Source organism: Calypte anna, chromosome 15, assembly GCF_003957555.1.
Source record: "Calypte anna isolate BGI_N300 chromosome 15, bCalAnn1_v1.p, whole genome shotgun sequence".
NCBI classification, from domain to species: Eukaryota; Metazoa; Chordata; class Aves; order Apodiformes; family Trochilidae; genus Calypte; species Calypte anna.
In genome coordinates, this window is record NC_044261.1 from 10,600,672 (window position 1) to 10,623,481 (window position 22,810).

At 60.9% G+C, this 22,810-nt stretch overlaps 1 protein-coding gene across 1 annotated transcript; it reads left to right on the top strand.

The window, feature by feature from the left end:
- Window positions 1–97: 97 nt before the first annotated feature.
- On the top strand, window positions 98–22,486 carry SMTN (smoothelin). The gene is given in 21 exon segments (XM_030460594.1): window positions 98–257; window positions 5,152–5,312; window positions 5,552–5,645; window positions 5,721–5,799; window positions 5,892–6,208; window positions 7,778–7,880; window positions 8,091–8,329; window positions 8,465–8,528; window positions 9,762–9,860; window positions 10,438–10,544; window positions 10,546–10,804; window positions 11,968–12,074; window positions 15,342–15,530; window positions 15,624–15,699; window positions 15,959–16,123; window positions 16,655–16,717; window positions 16,879–16,942; window positions 17,249–17,419; window positions 17,496–17,622; window positions 17,695–17,846; window positions 21,577–22,486. Coding segments are annotated over 21 exon segments (2,838 nt in total). The 5' UTR covers window positions 98–206; the 3' UTR covers window positions 21,728–22,486.
- The last annotated feature ends 324 nt before the right edge of the window (window positions 22,487–22,810 follow it).

Consider the following 22,810-nt stretch of genomic DNA (forward strand, 5'->3'; position numbering starts at 1 on the left):
GGAAGCGGCGGGCACGGCGTGGGCGGGAGCGGCCGGCGGCGGCGGGGCCGGGGCTGGGGCCAGGAACGCGGGCGTAGCGGGGCCGGGCCGAGCCGAGCCGAGCCGAGTCGGAGCGTAGTGCGGGGCCGCGCTGCCTCGGTCGCCCTTTGTTGTTTCGGCCGCCGCCGAGCCCCTGGTCTACAGCAGCGGCGGGGCAGGCGGGCGGGATGTCCCTGGACAACCTCCTCGGCATGGACGAGGGAGCGCTGCGGAAGCTGGTGAGTCCCTGCTGGGGTGGAGCGGGGCAAAGCGCGCTGCCTGCAGCCTCTGCCCGCGTGTGACGGCTCCCGAGGCGCGGGTCGGTGTGTGCCCAGCAGTGCCCCGGCTCACCGTACCCCCCGGGGTCGAGGGGGTGGTGGCTATGCCAGGCGCGGGTAGAGAGAACGGCCGGGCTGGCGCCGGGGGCTGAGCGGTACCAGGAGGCCCTCTGCTCCCCGCAGGTGATGGAGCTGGTGCTGCCCTACCCTGGGGGGCAAGTGGGGGCCACCGGCAAAGAGCTGCTGCAGTGCTGTGGGAGGTCTGGGCAGCAGCACCTGGAGGGGCTCCAGCTGGCCTGGGCCGGAGCTCTGGGCACGGGTGATCTCTGGCTCAAGCCCCTGTCTTGCCCCAGTGGCTCCAGAGTCTCCGGTTCACACCTAGCCCTTTGCTCGCACCAGCGATCTGACTGTAATGTCTGTCCGGTGGCTCCATCACCTTGGCCGGCGGCTCCCGCCTGAGATGTTTCCTGCTGCCGGCTCTCTGCTCGCCGCTCTCAGCCATCTGGCCCCGCTCTCTGCTCCCGCGCTGCCCGCGGCTGGCTCTGTGCCCGGGCTGCTCCCCAGACTCGGTGCCCATGGACGGGTATCCCCTCTTGTTCAGCCGAGCCGCTTCCCTGCTCCGGGAGTGAGAGCCGGAGCCAAGTCCTGGCCTCACGGCTGCCGGGCTGGGTGTGCTGGTGGGGAATGAACCCCCGTGTCCCCCAAAGGTGGGCTCTGGGTGCTGGGCTAACCCAGGGATGTTGTACCAGGAAGGCCTGTAAAGTGTTGCCCAGCTTTGTGGAGCCCTGCCAGCCCCGAGGCACCGTGGTTTTGGGGCTGGGGGTGTTCCGGGTGCCGCAGGGCTGAGCGCTGGGGATGGGGAGGGCAGGAAGCTGAGTCAGCCGGGAAGGCACGTCTACGGGAACAGGAAAGAGTCGGGGTACTGCAGCACTGGTGGGGAGCAGGAGCTCCACTAGGCGTGGGCAAGGGGTCAGGACGAGACATCTGCCTCGGTGGACCCTCCTGATGCGCCATCCTCAGCCAGCTCTGGGTGACAACACACAGACGTGCCCGTGGGTTGTGGGTGGAGGAGCCTACTGCTCTCTGTGGGGTGACATGGAGATAACAGGGTGTCCTGGGGGTGTGGGGATTGGTGGTCTGAGTTTCTTCCTGTCCTACAAGTGCTTTGGCACTGCCATGTCCCATATGAGGTCTTTGGACTGAGATGGAGTCCTGGGAGTAGTGATGGGATAGATGTAGGGTTTGTGGTGCAGCTGGATCTCCAGCCAGCCTGGGAAGGTAGAACCACGCAGGAAGTGCCACTTCTCCTGGGGCTTTGTCTTTGGCCCGCCTGAGGCTTTGTATTCCCAGAGCACCCTGATCGTGGCTTGGGTCTCCCTTTGTCTATGTTTTACCAACTGGGGAAAGCCTGTTCCGAGCTGATGAGAGGCAGGGAAGGAATTATTTTTCTTTCTGGTTAAGTTTTGGCTCAGCTCATCTGGAAGAGGATTAGCCCATATAAGGGAAAACTGCCTCTCCCACTGCTTCCTCCCTGCTCCTCTGCTCTCCCCAGTCCTCTACTCTGGACTGCTTCTCCTACTTTCTTCCAGCAAGTAAGACCTTGGCAGCAGCCTGTGACATCCCTGGGGGTTCTAAAAGAAGAAGTCTGGGGAACACGAGCAGGTCTCAGCAGCTTTCTCACTGGGACAGTATGCTGATGGAGTTGGGACTCCAGACTCCATCCTGTAAGCAGACACATAGTTCCCTCTCCAGCTGCCTATTGTTACCCCAGTCCTGGAAAGGCCAGTTGGGATGAACCTGTGGTGCAGCAGGAAGGTGACAAAAGGCTTGGATGAACTTAGGGAGGGAGCTGTGGGTATAAGGTTGGTACTGTGCAGCGTGGCCCTTAGCTGGCTGTCTGGAAGAGCAGGGGGTTGTGTGAGAGCTATGCTGAACTCCCAGATGTGGTCTGCTGGCCCCAGGCTGGGGAATGCTTCCCTCTCCTGGCCCCTCCAGGTCTCAACCTGGTTAATTAAACTGGCAGGATGCAAATCCCTGTGCAGGAAAAGGCAGAGCAGACTTGAGCTAGGAATGTCAGGGTGACGAGGTCCCCTTATACCCCATGGCCTTTGGGAAAGGAGTGTTGCATCTCATTCATGCCCCCATCAGCCATCTCTCCTTCTTGCTTTCTTCTGCCTGGAAGGCAGCCATGCTCTCCGTGGCTTCTCCCAAAGGTGACAGCAAAGCTTGGGGCTGCTGAAGGTCCTTGATATGCCTGGCTTCTGTCCCCAGAGCAGTTTCCCTGTGTCTGGGACTCTGGCCTGCCAAGTGCTGTGTATTCATCCACTCCCTAGAGCCAGATGGATACAGGGCTAATTACAGCTGTCCCAGAGGAACTGCCAGCCATGCCGGGGCACTGAACACTTGCTGTGCTTGGGCATCATCAGAAAAGCAGCTCATGGGTGCTTTGCCAGCACCTTTTTCACAAAGCCACTTTGTATGTGTACTGAGGCAGGCATTTGCTCATAACCATTAATTTGCTGCCAGCTGGGCAGGGCTGGTGGGGCCCTGGCATGTGCTGATCCCTGGGCCAGCCCAGGGGTTGGGCCCCTTGGCCCCTGCCCACTCCCTGGCTCCAGCTGTGGTTTCAGGCACGCTCCCCCTCACCACTGGCCACGGAGCCTCCAAGGCCACTCATTTGCCTCATCCCAGCTCCCTGCTGACGTGGGCTTGAGACAAAGCTCTTTCTCCTGCCTTGCTGCTGTTTCTCCTGCTGGGAGAAGCCCTCCAGGACCCAGGTGCAGGTCAGGTCTCAGATGGAGTCCCCTGGGTAGGGCAGTTGCTGAAGTTGGAGGGTGAGTGTCACATGAATGCCAGGGTGTCCCCCACTCCAGGGTGCATGAGGCTGATGTCCTATCATGTGCCTGCTTTCCCTGCACTCCTGACTCCTGCAGTTGCTGCCCTCCCCATTGCTCTGACCTGGCTGCCAGTGCTGAGCTGTGCATCACCAGCAGCCGCTCATTTAGGGAAGGGCCAGGACCTTGGCCTGCCAGGGTATGGTGGAGATGTGTTTTTCTGTCCTCCATGCTTTTGCACAGCTGTGGGGAGAGCTCTGCTTCTGATGGGACCTCTGCCTCCAGCACCTTGTCTGGGGTGAGACCAGGCTCCACCGCTCCCACCCTGTGCTTGGCAAATCCAGGCTTCCTGGACAGCCAGGGTTGCTGCTGTCCCTGCTGGAGCATCTGTAAAAGGCCTTGTCCTGATACCTGTGTCCTGGCAGCCAGTGTCCCCATCTGCAGCAGCATCCCTGGGGTGCAGATAGGTGCCCAGGGCTGGCAGGCCAGCCTAGTGTAGATTGGAACTGGAGTCCCATGTGGACACGGGTTGGTTTCCTCCTTGACATCCCCTTGCCCTGGCAGTGCAGTGGCTTCTGCTCTTCCCAACTTCTTCCCTGCACGTGTGCCACCAGAGGTGCCAATTCTGAAGAAGAGCCTTGGGGACTGGAAACCATTGCTCTGTCCAGGAGGCAGATACTGGTGCTGCTGTGGGATGGGATAATCAGCTGTATTGTGCTGGGAGGGGGTGGCACTGCCAGCCAGTGCTGCAGGGGCTGCCAGGGTGGGAGGGAGCATCCCAGCTCCACACAGCTGCCCCTGAGGGTGGGAGAACTTTCAGTGTTGGGCTGTCTGGGGGGAGCTGCTCCGGGGTCAACACTTCTGGCTGCCAAGCATCCTGCTGGGGTCCTCCCAGCTGGCAAAGGATAATGTTTCTGTCTGGACCTCAAGGCTGGCAGAGGCTGGAGGACCACAATTCTGGCTGCCACTAGGGTGGTATGTGGCAGCTCTGTGCCTGCTGGCTTCACTGAGCTGGAAATACCCTCCCTTGGTCTCCAAACCCTGAGCAGGGAATGTGAAGGGTGATGGCGTTGCTGTGGGGCTCTATGCAGGGCAGTTTCTGCTTACATGTGATGGTTTGGGGCCCTTGGTGCTGATCAGTCTGGCTGAGGGACCAACCCTGGACTCCAGCTGTGGCAGAACCTGAAGAGCCTGGATGGGTGGCCTAGCAGTGGCCCATGGGACCGGAAGGGAGGGAACTGACGCTCTTGTCCTCTGGCGCAGTCACTGCTGCTGCCGTTTCCAGCATGCTGGGCCTTGATGTTGACAGCAGCTGCTGTGGGTCATGAGGTTTATTTTTCACAAGCTCCATGGAAAATTGCCTCCTGGTTCCCAGCACCAAGTTGATCTTGATGTCCCACAATGGGGTCATGCCTGCCCTGTCTTGGTTTTCCCTGTGGATCTGGCTGCCTTCTGCCCCCTTTCAATGTTGGGGTCCTGTGTGGCCCCTTCAAAAGCACTTGGACTGATGGCAGGGATGGGTCTGTGGACCTAATCTGGAAGAAGGAAAGCAGCACTGGGTGCCTGTGCCAGGTTCTGATGGGAAACCTTGGGTGTGCTGAGGGAACACTGTGAGATGTTAATGAGGGGGGTGAGGGCAGGGTGGGTTGGGGCTATGCTTTCTGAACACAGAGGGTTGGACTTTAATTTGGGACAGATACTGCTCACTGGTTTGGCTCTGAGAGACACCTGCCATCCTCCAGTGCTGGGTGAGAGTGGGGAGGCCTACAAGGGGGAACCCCTCCTCACTGGGGTGGAAGGACAGGACTGGAGGTCTCAGTGCCACCATGGCATCCCCTCCTGTCCATAGCTGATCCCACCACCCTGCCCCTGGGGGCTGAGCCTGCTCCCCATGGGGTCACGCAGTGCTGTGCATGGGCCCTGCTGGACAGACGGCCTCATTGTGCAGTGCCCGGGCAGCCCACGGTGAGGGGGAGGCACCAGGGGCACAATGGGTGCTGAGCCCTGCCCGTCACACACAGCTGGAGGCAACGCTGGACCTGGCTGAACGGCGCCGCATCCGCTCGGCCATCAGGGAGCTGCAGCGGCAGGAGCTGGAGCGGGACGAGGAGGCGCTGGCATCCAAGCGCTTCCGCACAGAGCGCAGCAGCCACCGGCAGGAGGACAAGGAGAACTGGCCACGGTGAGTCCAGCCTGGGGCCGGGGTCACCCCCTGCCTCTGCCCCAGACAACAAATGCTTTGATGCCCAGCCCCACTGTGGCTTGGACAGATTTGGGTGAGTGGGAGGGTGGGAGGAGATCGGCACCAAGCAGCTCGGCGTGTGGCGGGGCCATTGCCTGAACTTTACGGCTGCCCACAAGGGAACTTTGGTCCTGAGCACCCACAGCATCTCCTGGCTGTCCTCTCTCACCCCCACCCAGATCCCGGCACCTGGAGGAGGAGCAGAAGGCAGCCCTGGCTGCCTTGTCTCAGCAGCTTGAAGCCATCACTGATGTGGAGGAGCTGACAAAACTGGTGAGTGACCGTGTGCTGGGGCTGACTGTGTGCCAGGGTGACTTTGCTTCTCTCCTGGGTCTTTCTCTCTTGCAGCTGCGGGCAGCAGGTGAGTACGAGGAGCGCAAGCTGATCCGAGCTGCCATTCGCAAACTTCGGGCTGAGGAGATCGAAGGTGAGGCACTGTCCCCGTGTCCCAGGGCAGCTACCCTGGAGAGCTCATGATGTGGATGGCTCCTTCCTAAATGTTGCTTTGCTCCCATCCAGCTGCAACCTTGGCTGAGAACATGCGCAGCAGCCAGAGGGATGGCAGCGAGCCCCCCGCAGTGCCTGGGCATGCAAAAAGCAGCCAGAGGGATGATGCTGAAACGAAGGAGAGCCATAGGGGTGATGCTGAGCTGCCAGCCCTGGCTCAGAGCAGGGAGACCTGTGATAAGGGCAGCTCCAAGCCCCTGGCTGCAGCCAGGAGTGGAGAGATCAGCCAGAAGAATGATTCAGAGCAGCTGGAATTGGCTGGGCCAGGGAAGAGCAGCCACGGAGGGTGTGTGGAGCAGTCCCCTGCACAGGAGCCCAAAGGCTCAGTGGTGAGTGTGTGGAGTGCTCCTGGAGGGTGGGGGCAGCACCATTGAAGACTCTTCACCCTTCTCTCAGGCTCCTGTGCCAGCTTGCCTTGGGCACAGAGCCCTGGGCATGCTGGGCTTTCCCGCCCGAGGGAACTGGGACAAGTGGAGCTGGGGTCTCTGAGGATATGGGGGATGCACTGCGCTGTGCCAGCATGGCCCCAGCAGGGATGATCTCGGTGCTCAAACATGGGTGCCCCCTGGGCTTCTCCCTGAAGATGCAGCCTGGGTGTGAGTGCTGCAGGTAAGGGGTCTGCTTGGTGCACCTCTCCCCCTGCAGCTCTGCAGGGTCAGTGCTCTGGGGGCAATGGTCACTTGTCCTGCCTTGATGCTGCAGCTGCTTGCATCAGTCCCCCTGCACAGGCAGATACCTTGACCCTCCCATCCCTCTCCCCATACTGGCTGTTCCCACTGGCCCTCGAGGGGCTGGGGCTTGCTCTGGAGTGGGGCTGATGTCCACCAGCCATGGTGGGGGTGCTCTGGCAGAGGAAAGGATGAGCTGATGGGCAGGGCTGGAAGGAATGGGCTCAAGCTTGGCTTCCTGCACAGTGGTGGTCCCCCCAGGGGACTGTGGCTCTGTGGTGGTAGGAGGTCCTTGCAGGGACACCATGCAGGGTTGCCCTTTAGGAGAGAGAGTGGGGAAAGGAGAAACATAATCATAGCCAAGGAGTAAGGTATGGGTCCTTGTGTCTGCCTCCATTCAGCCCAGATTTCACTGCCACCTGCCCCGGGGCTATGCAGTGGGGACATGGCCCTGTGCCACCTCTCAGCACTGTCTGCCTTCCCAATCTGGATGTGCTGGAACACTGCACCCTGTTCTGCCCCTGCTGGGACATCTCCTAGGCAGCTGGTAGAGCTGCACCACTATGGCTGATTACTCCAAACCTGAGGACATTTCCCTTAAATGCTGAACATAGTGGTGCTTGGGTTCAGGTCCTCGGTTTCCCTGTCTGCCCTCTGGGTCCAGAGCCTTCTCTGCATACCCCCACCCTGGAGTCAGCACCTAAAGCCTGTGGGATTCCTAGGGGCACTGGAACAGCCAGGACTGGCACCTTGTGCCCTGCCTGGTAACACCAGGACTCCCTAGCCCTGCTTAGTATAATGTCAGGGATGCACAGGTTACCTGTGTGTCCTTGCCACTCAGTTGTGAGTGTGTGGTCCTGAACCCAGAGCATCCCATTGTTTGCTGAGCAGAGCTGCTGGTATCACAGGCTGGGACAGTGTGATGCAAAACTGGGTGCTCCCTACCTCATGGAGCCCTGAGACTCCTCCGCTGGGTTACAAGAAAGGATGGGGGCACAAGTGAGGGGCTCTCCTTTCCTCCTACCTCCTGGCATCCATGTTGGACACAGGGAGCCACAGGGAGACCCAAGAGCCAACTCCTTCCTCCACTGCCTTGTGCTTATCAGCCCCAAGCAGAGAAATGCTGGGAGCCCCAGGGGTATGCAGGGTTTTGGTATATCCCTAGCTGAGTGGCAGGGAAAGGATGGGGTGACCTGGTCAAGAGACCCTCTCACCCCTTGTTCTCTCCAGGCCCATCAGCAAGGCAACACAGTGGAGCAGGAACACATCCCAGCTGGAATGCAGGAGCTATGCAGTCGGCAGGTGGGAGACCTGCAGAAACCCAGTGCCCAGGGTGAGTCCCCTCAAATGTCACACTTGTGTGTGCCTGGGGCCACAGTGGTGCCAGGGACAGCTACAGGATGGATGGAGGATGGGGAGGGCAGCACAGCATCTCCCAAAGATGTGGGCAGGGGAGCTGGGTGCCTGGGGGGGCCATGGCAGCAGAGATGCTCTTTAGGCAGCCGCAGGCTTTCCTTGTGCCAAAACTCTTCTCTCTTTGCAGCTGTGGTCTCGGGGACCCTTGTGCTTCTGGAGCTACAGCTGCCCTCAGAGCCTGGTCTGGAGCCCAAAGATGGTGGTGAGGAGGGGGAGCAGTGCCACTCATGCTCCTCAGGAACTGCCCAGTCTAAGGGGCAGCCCCGGGCAGCCTGGAAGGCTGGGATCACGGGCAGCCCTGCTATCTCTCAAGAGCTCATTGCGGGGCAGAGCTGTACACCAGACCAGCCTAGTCCTGGCAGCCAGGTACAGAACTGGCAGCACAAGTTGGGGCTGCCACCGCCCACTTGGCTGCCAGTCCCGTGGGAAAGGCAGCTTGATGGAGGGGGGGTGAGCACGGCCCCCCCAGCTGACTGCTTTGCCCCTTTTCCCTCCCTGCAGCTCAGCACTAGGGTGTGTGGGCAGATGCCAGGGCTGTCTGGGAGGTGTGTGGAACTGGCAGCAGGTACGTGCATCCCTGTGAGAAGGGGGTGCAGGGCTATGACTCCCCCAAGCCTGGCAGTGCTGCTCTATGCCCCCTGCCCTGCAGCACGTGCACCCCTGGGGTGCAGGGAAGGGCCCATCCCTGAGGATGTGACTCAAGCCTGCCAGGGCAGAGATGGGAGTGTGGGAGGTGGCCAGGCTCTCCCCAGTCGGTTGTCACCTGTCACCCTGCTGTGTGGGGTGGTGGTGTTGTCCCCCAGCTGGGTGCCGGGAGAGCGGAATGCCACCGGGCTGTTTACCAGGCCAGACGGCAGCAGGGCCATGAAAGGGAATCGGTGCCTGCAGCAAACCCCGGCCTTTTGCATTCTTTGTCCCAATAAGGCTGGGAGCTGTGTGCTGGCTGGCCCCCCACCCCCCTGGGGCCATACTCACTGGCCCAGCCAGGGCCCAGCACCCTATGGGTCTTCCCTGCAGCCTTGAGGAATCCTGGTGGCCAGCAGCTGCCCTTGTTCTGCTGCTAGGAAGCCTGTCCTTTGAGCTGTGATGGGAGGAAACTGGGAGGAAAAAAACAGAAAGCAGAGCTCTGCCCCCAGGGACAGGGTTTCCGCTCAGAGCTGACCTTGCAGACAGAGGTCCTCTCCCTCCAACAAGCCCCAGGGGACCTCCGGCTGGTTCTTGGAGAGATGCACAGCCCTGGGGCAGTGAGAAGCATGCAGGACCCAATGCCCCTTGCCTCACCCGTGGATGACGCAAACCTGAGTGCTGAGCCCTGTCACTACAGCATCAGTGTTTCTGTTCCCAGGCCGGACTGCTGCCTGTTCAGTGCCTGACAGCACTCTGGATGTTCCCTGTGTGTGGGCTGAGCCACTGAACCCCCTTGCCCTCTTCTCTAGAGGCAATGTTGGGCTCTGCCCCACTATGCCAGGGCCTGGAGGGTTCAGGGGTGATCCTGATCTCATGGCATAGAGCCCAAGTACCAATCACTGCCCTGCTGGGGCACAGGTACCCTGATCTCTGCCTTTCCCTCCTCTGTGGCATGGTTTGGCACTGTGGGGCAGAGCTGTCTGCTGTGTTGCAGAGCTGCCTGCGAGTGCAGGTGGATTTTGGTATTACACTTGGGGGAGTGTGGGGTGACAGGGAGGGGGACCCCAAGGTGCTGCGTGGAGAAGGTGGGGATTGCAACAGGACCGTGGCTACGCTTACCCTCTGTTCCTCTTGTCCTGTTCCTCCCATATGTGACCCATCCCTTCCCAAGTGGCAAGGCCCACCCAGGACACAGTGGGGACCCCAGCTCGCCTGAACACTCACGGTTGGGAGCAAGCATCCTCCTCCGTGTGCCTGTCCGGCTGCACAGGTAAGGTCCCAGTGACAGCTGCCTCTGCTTTTTCTGCTTCCCAGTGGCTGGAGGTCTCTGGCAGAGCCTGGGGAGCTGTGGAGCTCTGGAAGCAGGCCGTTGCTGGCTGAGCAGGACTGGCTGCTGGATGGATGCCCACCTTCTTTCTTGCCCCCTGCCCAGCACCCATCCTCTCCCCACGATTGTGCACGATTAGCCGGGCCCCTGCAGGAGCTTTGAAGGGCTGCAGTCAACCTGGGAGGGGCAGCAAGCGCAGCATGGCATCGGGAGGGGTTGCACGCATGGTAGGGTCTGGTGCGCAACATGCATCGTTCAGGCATTGTAGGGGCTGCATGTGTGTCAGGCCACTGGATCCTCGTGCATTGTGTGGGCACACTGGGGGCAGCATGCTGGGCAAGGCGCCCCCGGGGCAGGGGCAGCATACATTGTAAAGGGCCCTCCGGGGGGCTGCGTGCGTGGCGGGGCACCCTGGGGACTGCGTGCATCGTAAGGAGCCAGGGAGGGGGGTGCAGCATGCGTGGCGGGGACGCCCGCAGGTGGTGGCAGCCCAGGTAACCCCCCGCGTCTCTCCCCGCAGAGCAGAGCCGCGCCGGGTCGCTGCCACGGGCTGCCTCGGTGCGGGAGCGAGCCCAGCGCTTCTCCCCGGCCGCGGCTGCGGACGGCCCGGCGGGGGTGGGCGGCACGGGGGGGGCGGGCCGGGACCGCCCAGTGGCAGAGGGGGCCCCGCACTGCCCCGCCGGGGCCCGCTCAAAACGCGCGGGCCGGCGGCAGCGGAGGTGCAGAACAGCTCCCGGCCCCGGTCTCCGCCGGTCCCCGCCCTGCCCGCTCCCGCCCAGGTCCCGGTCCCGACGGCATGAAGACCTTCTTCACCATCGAGATCAAGGATGGGCGTGTGCAGCCCCTCACGCCACGTGTCGTGGCCACCCCCAGCAACCAGCGGGCAGGTGGGCACCGGGCAGGGAAGTTGGGAAGCGCGGGCAAGGGTACAGGACCAGGGGACAAAATCGAGTTGTGCATCCATTGGGAGACCAGGTGGGGGAGATGGGCAGTGCGGACAGCAGGCACCCGTTGTGAGGATGGGATGGGCCGGTTGGGCAGCGTAGCACCTGGTCACTGTAGGGATGATAGCCACAAGTGATTCCATCACTCGTGGAAGTAGGACTAGGACCACTGGGCACCTGTCAGGGGGGTGGGCACCATGGGGGCAGCAGGTTGCCAGCAGGCAGGTAGGAGCTGGCAGGGCTGCAAGCACTATGGGACAGTGTTCCCAACAGGATGATGTGCACAGTCAGACAGTGGAGCAAATGGGTGCCAGTGAGCAGTAAAGCACTGGCAAGCTGGTAGAAATCAGTGAGCATATGGAAGTCAGCAGGCAGGTGGGCAGCAGTGGGCAGGTGGGTAGTGATAGGCCAGCCAGGCACCGATCGGACACAGCAGCAGCAGCAGCATTTGCGTGCTGGAGGCTGAGCGTGGGTGCTGCCAGAAGAGCAGTGGCCAAGGGCAGGAGTGTGCCTGGCAGCCCTCGTCCTTTGGCAGGGATGCTCAGCCTGCTCAGGCCATCTCAGTACTGAGAGGTCATCTGGCCCTGCAGTCTAAACCCGGGCCCACTGTTCTGCCACACTTGTGACTGCAATCCCTCCCCAGCTTCCTGCCTTGTCACTGCAGCCTTGCCCCATCCTTTGCCTCGCATTCATGCTGTGACCCCACTGACCTGCTGGTCCAGGGGAATCCACGCAGTCCTGGTCCATCCTATCCCCACTCCTGCTGTGTCTGATCCAGCCCTGCCCTTGATCCAGCCCTCCCTGCCTGCAGGCGTGGCTGGCTTGGGATGTTCCTGGGGTTGTCCCTCACCCCAGGGGGTCTTGGCTGCAGCTGTAGCGCTGCAGAAAGTGCCCTTCCTTGGGGAGGAGGGTGAGCCAGGGTGGTGAGGGGGGCCTAGTTTCCCCATCCTTGGCTGTCCACAGAGCCCTTCCCATGTGCCAGAGATCAGCACCCACCACTGAGGCAGGATGTATGCAGCAGGCACCCTACCTGGAGCTATTCCTTGGTGTGGGGCTGAGCCTGCTAGGCTGGGGCAAATCCCACATACCTCTTGTTTGCCTTGCAGAGGTGACCCTAGGGCTACGGAGTACCCCCATCCGTATCACCACTGTCCCCAAAAGCAGCAGCAGCAGCATCTGCAGCATCAGCACTGTCAGCAGCAATGTCACCAAGGTGAGTGCCAGGAGGTGCTGTGTGCCACAGGACTGTTTTCCACTTGGGCATGGTTTGGGATGGGAAGCGGTGACCAGGGCAAGGGGGTTGGTGCTGACAGTGTCATTTGGAACCTCTAGCTTATCATTTTGTATTTACAAAGAGGCTTTGGGGTCTGCATGTGGACCCACAGCCCCAGCCATGTGAGTCCTCTGCAGCCTTGACTGTGCTACTGTGTATGCAGATACCTGCGGGGTGGGTGGAGGTGGACTTGGGAGCTATTCTTCTGTCTTAAATACCTTTTAGGGTGGGAAAAACCCATTGCTACCCACCCCTCTGGTTTTACTCCCGAGGATAGACCTTGGCTGTGGTGCTGCAGAGCCTGCCAGAGGAGTGAGGAGAGGGGGAATAAGTTGCTCTGAGAAGGTCTGTGACCTATTCTGGAGCCAGAGACTGGGTTCTTGCCTCCTCTTGCTTTGTGTTTCAAAGTCAACAGCACAGTGGCAGCCTTAGGCTTCCTGGCTCGGGAGGGATTCTTAGGTGTGAATGGAAAAAATTGAAAATTTCCGCTTAGTTTTGGGGGTCAGGTGTGACATGGTTGCCCAGGTGTGACATGGTGCTGGGGGCAGTGGGTCTGGGTGCACATAGAGGCAGGCCTCCTTGTGCAGCCCTTTAAATGCTTTTATCTGCTCCTGGCCATCTAGGGTAATGAGAGGCGCTTGCTCATGCAGCCTTGGCAGGAGCCAGGATGTCAAGTGAAGTTCTGCTTCTCTTGTGGCTCTGCATGTACCCAGCTGGTGTTTTGGACACAGTACTGCCGGTGGCCACAACATGGCTGAGGCACTCCAGCCCTGTCTTAGCCCTCGCCAGCATGAAGCAGGCAGTGCCTGCAGAGTGGCAGGACTACCCTGCAGTGCTGCCTGCAGGAGCTGGCAGGTCCAGCTGTCCATGGGCAGCTTGCTGCCTGCAGAAATGTTCCTTCCCCACACTAATGGGCTTGGGCAGGCTTGGCTGAAGCAGCCCGTCAGCTCTCATTAAGGTATTAGCGATGCTGCCTGGTGGGGTGGGGGGCTTGGGACCCATTGGTTGCCTGGCGGGAGACACAGCCTTCAGGTATGCTCCCAGGAGGCAGGGAGGAGGAAGAGGCGGCAGTGGTGCTGGCAGCCTTGCCAGGTAGGGCTTGGTTGGAGGGGCGAGTGGGGTGTGTGGATTCGGGACAGTGGCTGCTGTAATGTATTCTCCCAGTGATGGTGCTGCCTCTGGCCAGTGTGCAGGGATCTGCTCCCCCTGGGGCATTTGTCAGGCAGCGTGGCAGGATAGGGGGCCCCAAAAATCACCACTGATGACCAAGGCCCTCGCACTGGTGCCAACCTGTGGCTGGACATGCGTCAGTGTGTTGTGAGTGACGCCAGCCAGGAGCAGGAGGGTGCTCAGGCAAAAGGGTGTGTGGGTGTTCATCAGCCCTGGAGCTCATCCAGCACAGCAATGGTTTGGGGTTGACCCTGCATGGGGGGCTCTGCCCAACCACCATGCCCTGCAGCCCCTCAGGCTGCACTAAGAGCCCTAGCAGCAAGCCAGGGTGTGTGTGGGGGCACTCTGCAGCACCCCCCTCCCCCCACCAAACCACCTGGTCCCAGGGCTTGAAGTGCTGCCAAGTGTCAGCGCCTGCCTCAGCACCCCTGTGCAGGACCCCCGGCCCCAGCGACAAGAATAGCCCTGCAGGCGCAGAGCCAGGCCCAGCCAGCCTCCAGCTGGGGGTGGTGCTCCCAGCACCCCTATAAAGGGCAGGGGACAGCTGAGCGGGTCTTGCTGCAGCTCCTGCCAGCACTGACACTGCCACCATGCCGGGGGTCAGCCTGGAGGGGCTGGCGCAGGCCGGAGCGGCCGAGCTGGCAGAGCTACGGCGGGAGCTGGGGGCTTTCCGAGGGGTGGTAGAGGGGCAGCTGGAGCAAGCACTGGGGCAGGTGCAGCCCCTGGTGCAGGCACTGCGGGAGCTGCAGGAGGAGCACCTGGAGCTGCGGGCAGAGCTGGCACGCCTTGGCCGCCGCCTCGACCTGCTGGCACTGCAGCTGGAGCCCCCCGGGGAGGACCTCAGCACCCTCTTTCTGGAAGCACAGGACCCTTGCGCCCACTTTGAGGGCACCGAGGAGCCCAGCAGCCTCGTGGCCCATCCGCCTGCTTTCTCCAGCACACGCCAACAATCGACCCTACAACTCTCCCGGAGCAACAGTGGCGTGAGTGCCAGCAGCCCTGCCCTACGGCAGCGCCTGGCGAGGGGATGGGAGGGTGGCACCAGCCAGCAGGGCTCCAATAGCCCCGGGGCTATCTGGAGCCAAGGTGAAACCTCTGACACAAAATGAGACTGTGGATGCAGCGCAGGGGCAACACGGTGTCAGCAGGATCTGCACCCATTTGGGCTTGCTGCTGTGGGGGCAAACGTAGCCTGCCTGCTCTGCATTGCCAGCATGCCGGTCCTGCAGGCAGGGTGCAGACAGCTGTCTTGCTCTTTCCCACGCACAGCAGTGGCAGGGTGCAGGTGGTGGTGTGGGTGCACATGGCTGGTGTCCCCTTCTGCCAGCAGTTTTGCCACAGGCTGGGTGCTGGGCCGGGGCAGTGGGATGCAGGATGGGGCCAGGTGTGCAGCGGGGCAGTTCTGCCTGCTGCCTCCCCTGCCTATTCCGGGCCTGGCCCACTGCCGGCCACACATTGCTGGGGGGTTGTGCTGAAAGGGACTTGGCAACCTGGCTTTGCTCCGGTGGGGGCCAAGCTGGCCTAGATCCTGAGCAAGGGTGTGGGGGAGGCTCTTGATCTCCTGCACAAGCTCTTCTTTCTACTAAGTCCTTTTAATTCCCTGGAAATCCCTTGTGTTGCTAACAGCATGTACTTGCCTTGCCAGCACTTTGCCCACAGGTGGGCACCAGGCCCTGTACAGCCTGGAGTGCCCATGCAGCCCCTGCCTGCTGAAGGGCTCCAGCAGCCTCCAGTGATGATATGTGGGGACATTTTGGCAACCAGGCTGGGAGCAGTAAGAGATTGCTGGGCCCTCCCAAGGCAGGGGGTACCATGGGGGGGATGTTGTAGTCCCCTGCTCTGCCTTGGTTACTGTGGATGCCTGCAGCATCCCACCAGCTTATACCGCATGTGGCATGTCTTCTGCAGGGTCCCCACTGCCTGTGGCACTGGGCAAGTATCAGGGCCATGGAGATTGTGGTCTCTGAGCAGTGTGGTGAGGGGCGGGAGGGGCAGCAAGTTGGTGGGGACTCAGTCACGTGGTGCTGTCCCTTTTAGATGGAGCCAGAAGTGGTGGAGAAACCCAAGGCACCAAGGCGGGTGGTGGAGCAGCCCCAGGCACCGAGGCTGGAGCCAGAGTTGCCTAATGGCATGGAGAAGGTCCAAGTAAGGGAGCTGGAGAGAAGGAGCAAGCTGAATGTTGAGGAGCTGAACAGGATCGAGGATGAAGATGTTCTGGATAAGATGGTACTTCCTCTGCTGCTGGGCTTCTGGGGAAGGCAAGGGGTGAAGCCAAGCTGGTGGCAGAGGGGTGATGCTGACCTCTACCTCCTCCTGCAGCTGGATCAGACAACAGACTTTGAGGAGCGGCGACTGATCCGAAATGCCATGCGGGAGCTCCGCCAGCGCAAGCGAGGTAATCTTGGGGACAGTGACCCCCCCCAGAGGTCAGTAGTCTCATGGTGGCACTACAGGCAGGTGCTGACCTAGGCCTGTCCGGCTGTGGTGAAGCAGACCTGCATGCTTGGTCTTCTGCTGCACCCATGGTTGTGGATATTGTCCTTCCTACAAGGTGGTTCTGGACCAGCAGTAGCCACAGAACCCCTGGTGTGGCGAGGACCGTCCCTACCACTCCAGCCTCTCCCTGCTGACACTGTCTCCCTCCATGTTTGCAGACCAGCGGGAAAAGGAGCGGGACCAGCGACTGCAGGAGACAAGGAGCCAGGCAACGGCAGGGAGGGCTGGCCATGCCACGGAGACCACCACTACGCAGAGCATGCAGTCAGCGGATGGCTCAGCACACAGCACCATCACCAAGACTGAGCGGCTTGTCCAGTCAAGTATGGGCTGGGCCATGGGGGCACAGGGCTCGTATCAGCCCATCAGGAATCTGTGGAGGGACTTTACCACCATTCTACCACTGCATCTTCTCTTTGATGTGCTCATCACTAGGCCCCACTGGGAGCGTGATTATGGTTCAGGGCTGGTTTTACTGAATCACCTCTGGCTCACCCAAAGCCTCCCTGGGGGTCTGTAAGGGCTCTGCTGTGGTGGTTCTCCACCCATCTCTTTGGGGAGGCAGGGGCTTTGTCTCCCCTTTGGGCCTGTTTCCTGTCCCCTACAACTTTGCTCTTCCTGTCCCTGGGTCTCAATCTGATAGTCACTTCAGAGGCCTGAGGGATGTTCCAGCTCCCTGCTCTGTGCTCTGGCCTCTTGGCTCTGCCTAGGAAGTACATGCCCTCTGTCCCCCCTCTGCCTGCCCTGGCTGTAGCTCTGCCACCTGGGACTTATCCTGTTTGCATGGATGTGGGGTGGCTGTGGGTGCTGATGCTACTTCCCTAGCTGATCCCTCACATCCTTGCCCCCTGCAGGTGATGGCAGCAAGACTTCCCGCACCACAACCATGGAGTCGAGTTACTCGAAGAGATCAGACAGTAGGAGCTTTTTCTGCCTTTTCCCTGCAGCATCTGGGCAACACCCCAGGGTCATTGCTGCCTCTGAGCTATCCCTGCCTTTGGTGAAGGCAGAGCCCCCACCTGCCTGGTGCCACTTTTCTCAGCTCCTTCCCAAGGCCTCTCTTTCTCTCTCTCTGCAGATGGCAACAGCACGTTCGTTCAAACCAAATCATCCTACAGCTCCTCATCCAAGAAGATGGGCAGGTGAGAAGTGGAGCCTCCCTGGGGCCAGCCCCAAGTGGTCCCAGTCATCTGTCTGCTTGCACAGGACCCTCGCTGCCCAGCTTGAGGTGTCCCTGTGCAGGAATGTCCCCAAAACCCCTTGGTCCTTGGGGCATGCTTGCTTTTCCCTCCATGGGCATAGAGACGTGTCTGCCAGCTGGGGTAAACTATTACTGTCCCAGGGACATTGAAGTTTGCCACGCTCTGGGGCTGGCAATCAGCTGAGGCCACCACATTCCTTCCCCAGGCTGTCTGTGGCCCTCTTAGCTTTGTCTGTCTCTCTCCCAGCATCTTTGACCGTGAAGATGAGAGTGCCTCCAGGCAGAGCAGCCTCGCTGCGCTGGAGCGGCGCCAGGCGGAGAAGAAGAAAGAGCTGATGAAAGCACAGAGCCTGCCCAAGACATCAGCCTCACAGGCTCGCAAGGCCATGATGGAGAAGCTGCAGAAGGAGAGTGGAAGGTGAGGCTGGGCCAGGGGCAGGCTGGTTGGGGACCATGATCACCACTTGGATAACACCCTGTGCCTTCTGCCACAGCTTGTCAAACCCTTCAGCAGGGCGCCAAACCACTGTCCAGCGCTCCTCCAGCTTTGGTGTGCCAAATGCCAACAGCATCAAGCAGATGTTGCTGGACTGGTGCAGAGCCAAGACCCGGGGCTATGAGGTGAGTGCCATCTAATTTGCCTGTCCCCAGGGCCTGTCATTCTGCCCCTTGGTAACTCTCCTGCTCTTGCAGCATGTGGACATCCAGAACTTCTCATCCAGCTGGAGTGATGGCATGGCCTTCTGTGCCTTGGTCCACAACTTCTTCCCTGATGCGTTTGACTACAGCCAGCTGACACCCCAGAACCGCCGCCACAACTTTGAGGTGGCCTTCTCCTCTGCAGAGTATGTAGCTCTCATGCCATCAAGTGGGCTTGGGGTGGCTTGGGGCAGCTCTCCCACACAGTGCCTGGGTGATGGGGGACACAGCAGGGGAGATGACGCTGGAGGTGGGCACCTGTCAGCATCGCTCCCCTCATGTTATGGAACAAGGTTTGGACACCAGGGTGGGAAAGCAGTGGACAGAGCCACAAGAGGCCAGCACAGTCTGGCAGGGCAAGGATGGTCATGGGGGCCTGGGCTTCCTGAGTGTGGGGCAGAGCACCCAAAGGCCACCCAGCTGCAGTCAGTACCTCCTATCCCAGGATGTCAAGTGTGGTGGCACAGCCCCTGGGGTGTGGGGTTTGTGTGTGCCAGGTATCTCCTTTCACAGTCCTAGGGGCTCAAGCTGTTGCAGCTTCTCCAGTCTCTCCCCTTCCCCTTTTGCTTCTGGTTTTCCTGGGTGCTGAGAGATGGGAGCTTATCCAGCTGAAGGGCTGGCAGCCAGCCCCTCTCTCCTTCCTTCTGTCTCTCTCCCATGCACTCCCTTTCCCTCCAGCACCCTGCTCAGAGGCAGGGCTGGGTGACTGGGGGTGTCCCATTCCAACTGGTGCATTGGGTGGTGGTGTGAGCTGGGAGCTCTCATGAGCTCCCTTGGTGCTGCAGTGCTGTTCAGTGGAGCAAGAAGAGAGCCACGTACCTGGCTCTTCGTGCTCCTGGTAATGGACTTTTTGCCTCAATTTGGAAACCGGTGCGTGGACTTGAGAGAGCCATCGATCGCTCCAGCCTGGAAGCCAGGTGGCCTCTCGTCCTTCCTCCTCCTCCTCCTCCAGCTCTTGTGAGCATCTTCTCCCAGGCTTCCTGCACCAGGGCTGTGCCACGTGGTTCCAAGTGGAGCTGGGCAGGATGGCTGGGCTTGCCCCACTTATCCTCCTAGCGGGTCTATATAGGGGCTATATAGAGCGCTGCTCCGCTCTGGAACCTGCTCCCCAACCACCCCGCACCAAAACACCTCACTTCTCCTCCTCTTCCTCCATCTGTCCTTCTCTCTGGACCTCACGCCTCTTCACGCCACTCACCTCCCCTCCCCATCCCTTGCTTGTGCTGCCCCAAATCTCACTGAATGGCCTTGGCGCAGCGGTGCCCAGAGCCCTCCTGCCCCTGCATCGCGCACCCTAGAGCATGTGAGAGCAGAGCAGCATCTGCTCTGGGGGGAGGGATGGGAACTGCACTGATCCGTGTCTCTTGTTTTCTCTCTTCCTCCCTTCCCCGACTGGGCTGCGGTCACTGGCTTGCCCCTCTCTCCCCACCCCCAGGAAGCACGCGGACTGTCCGCAGTTGCTGGACGTGGAGGACATGGTCCGGATGCGCGAGCCAGATTGGAAGTGTGTGTACACATACATTCAGGAATTCTATCGCTGCCTGGTCCAGAAGGGGCTGGTAAAAACCAAAAAGTCGTAGGCCATTTTCACCCCCCCGGGAGCGATGGTGAGAACCTTCCCCTCCAAATCCGTGCCCGTGCTGCACCCTCACCACTTGGTTGTGGCAGCTGGGGAAGAAGAGACTGGGGTATTCTGGTGGGCAAGGGGTGAGTCCTGGTGCTGTCAGCTGCCAGGGCCAACCTGTGGCCAGAAGAGTGGAGGCAGTCAGCTGGCCTCTGTCCTAGAATAACACCCCTGGGGACTTGGAGAGGGGGAAGTTGTGTCATGATGGGGGACTGTTGGCTTTCCAGCAGGAATGAAGCTGCTGCAGCTCTTCCCTCCACACTGGCTGAATGTGGAGTGAATTAGGTGCTGGGGATGTGACTTGCAGTGATCTACAGTAGCACAAGCCCAACCAGTGCTGCCTGAGTGTGGGTGCCCCCCCCACCCCGGGCTGCCCCAGCATCCCTGCTTGCACTCCCTGCTTGGTGATAGCTGCAGGCACTGCTGCGTGGCCAGGCGTGGGTGATGCCTTGCCTGTGAGGTGCTGACTGCTCATATATGGGCATGAGTGGGGAGCCTGGAAAGTGTGAGTCAAGGCTTGGGTCCTGCCGAGTCTTGCAGTGTTTGTGCCTGTCTTCAGGGGCATCCCAGCTGGCAGTGGAGCCGCTGCTCTCCCATGCTCCATGCGGCATCAGCACACCGGGTCCCAAACAATGGCTTTATAAGGGCAGAGCTGCTCTGTCTGCACTGCCATTGCTTTGCCATCAGGCCCTGAGCTGGGGCTGATGGTGGTGAGGGGCCCCCAGAGCTTGGCGGGGGCTTTCCCAAAGCCCCAAGCACACTCCTCCTTCCCTAGGGCACCCGAATCATGAGGTGGGGCAAGTTCTGGTCTGGCCATGGGCTCTGAGCTGAGCACGGGCTGCATTGACTCCAGCAGAGGCCCTGGAGGAGAGCTGGGGTGTTGGGGGACAGGAGCAGAGCACTGGGTCAGGTGGTTCTCCTTGGCCCTGCTTGGTCCCAGCTGGGTGTCACTTGGCTGTGCCAGTGTCAGCCCAGGGGCTAGGGTGGGCTGTGCTGGGGACTGAGGCAAGCAGTGGGGTTACAGCTGAGTGGGGGGTGGAGAGGGCTTGGGGGTTGCTGTAGTGGGTGGCAGATTGGGGATTTAATCCTCCTTGTACTCAGAGCTGCAGTGCACCCTGTCAGTGGGGCAGAGCCCCTGCCAGAGGGTGGCCCTGGGGCTGGAGCAGCCAGGCTGGCCATGGCATCAGCCAGGGCTACCAATTTGCTCCAAACAGCCCCCAGGTGCCTGTGGCTGTTTTGGCTGTCTGTTAGCAGCAACAGCAGGTCGGGGGGTGGGGGCTCAGGCACCATCAGTCCCCCTGATGGGTGCTGGTGCCTGCCACACTAGCTGGCAGGGATACAGTGACCCAGGGTGAGTGGCACCGGTGGCTGGGTTGATTCTCTGCGCCCTCCCCCAGCACCCCCAGCAAAAAGGTGAGAGGAGAGAGGCTGCCAGTTCCCCTCTGCCCTGCGGGGCTGTCATGGTGATATCCCAGCCGTGCTGGCAGCCTCTTCTAGATGGACTCCACCAGCTGCCCAGGGAGCCCCAGTCTGGGGAGAGGAATGGCATCCACAGCCCAGGGAGCTTGGTGGGTGGTGTGGGCAGACTGAGGTCAGGGCTGACACTCCACTGAGGTGGCAGCAGCAGAGGCCATGAGTATGTGGGTACAGCCATGCTCTGCCAGGGCTCCCCTAAGCTGCCTTCCTGAGCACCCCAGTGTGACCTGGGCTGGGGGGTTGTATGAACAGGCCAGTGCTGAGCTGCTTGAAGCTGGGCAGAGCCCAACCCCCTGGTGGGGCTGTGCCAGGGCTGTGGCAGGTACTCCCTGGAGAGCTGGTCCAGGACAAGGGTGGGAACTGGGCAGACAGACAAGGTAGGAGCACAGGGCTTGAGCCGGAGTGATTGGCACCATGTGACCAGGACATCCTGACCTTCATTGGACCGGATAGTGACACTTGGGGTGGGGGGCACAGCACAGATGCCTGTGGGCATCTCTACAATGCACCGGTATTGACTGAAGGAGGAAGAGGGTGGGCATGACCTGAGCAGGGGTGCCTGGCAGCACCAAGAGCTGGGGCAGAGTGCATCAGGGGGGCAAGACAGCTCCTGTGGTGGGTAGCATACACTGGTGCCAGTGCCAGGAGCAGCAGGACTGTGGGTATTGAGAGGAAGGCCGGAGCTGCACAGGGATGAGGGCAGCAATGCCCAGCACCAGCGGGCCCTGGAGCAGGGCAGCCTGCCCAGGGCTGTGCTGAGGGCTGCATCTCCACAGGACGCTGGTGGACTGTGTGCCCCTGGTGGAGGTGGAAGACATGATGATCATGGGGAAGAAGCCAGACGCCAAGTGCGTCTTCACCTACGTGCAGTCCCTCTACAACCACCTGCGTCGTCACGAGTTGCGCATGCGACAGAAAGAGTGCTAGAGCCTGCCCTGCCTGCCCCCCTGCCACTCCCTGCCCTCAGGGCTGCTGGTGGGCAGGAGAGCTGCCTGCCCCAAGAAGGTTCTAGGAGCTCCTGCAGGACCAGCACTGGGGATGGGGGGGGCTCTGACATTGGGGCATCCCATGCCTCTGCCCTGCTGGAGCTCCCCTTGCCCTGGCCAGCTGCAGTCTGACCCCATGGGTGAGGCCAGGCAAGCGCTGCTGGGGGTGCTCCCTAGCTTGGCTTGCCTGCCACGCTGCAGTGTGTTTAGTTACTTGTTCTCCAGTTGTTTTTCCTGTGGGCAGCACTCCTGTTGGTCAGTAGCCAAGCAGGGAGGTGCAGTGCAGCCCAGGTCACAGTCGTGCCCCAGCAGCGTGCCCGTGAGTGGCTCCCCTTTGCCCTTTGTGAGAAAGCTCCTCTGCCCACTGCAGGCCCTGCTTGGTGCCACCTCCCTGGGGACGGCTCCACAGCCCTGTGCTGGCATCTTGCTTTCCACCGCACACATGCACCCTGGGGCACTTCAACCGGGGGGGGGGGGCTGCAGCCCTGTGTGTGGGGTCAGGTGGGGCAGTGAGGGGTCCCAGGGGAGCAAGGGGACCAAGGAGGGAGCCAGGACAGCAGCCCCCACTTTCCTCCCCCGCCCAACTCAGGGCACCACGTGCTCAGCGCTGCTCACCCCTCCGTCACCGTCTCTACACCCGTGTTGACACGTGTATCAACACCAGCCAGACAATAAAGGTTTATTCTACAGAGTGGTGACATGTCTGCCTTGGGTCCTTCCCCACTGCACTCCTTCATGCCTCCAGTGCAGCAGGAGATGTAGCACCTGGGAGGAGGGCTGGTAGCCCTGCCTGGTGCAAGCCACTGCCCACCCTCATCAGGGTGAGATGTGGGGTGCTGCTCCTCCTACTCAGGAGTGATGCCTAGAGCTGAGGGGCAGCATCAGTATTCTGCTCTGCCCACATGCTGGCCCCAGAGCTGGTATGAGAAGATCCCATACTGCCAAAGGAGGAGATGTGCCTAAGAAGACCCCAGGTCTCCAGAAGGTGCAGCTGCACCCTGCTCCTCTGGCTAAGGACCAGTCG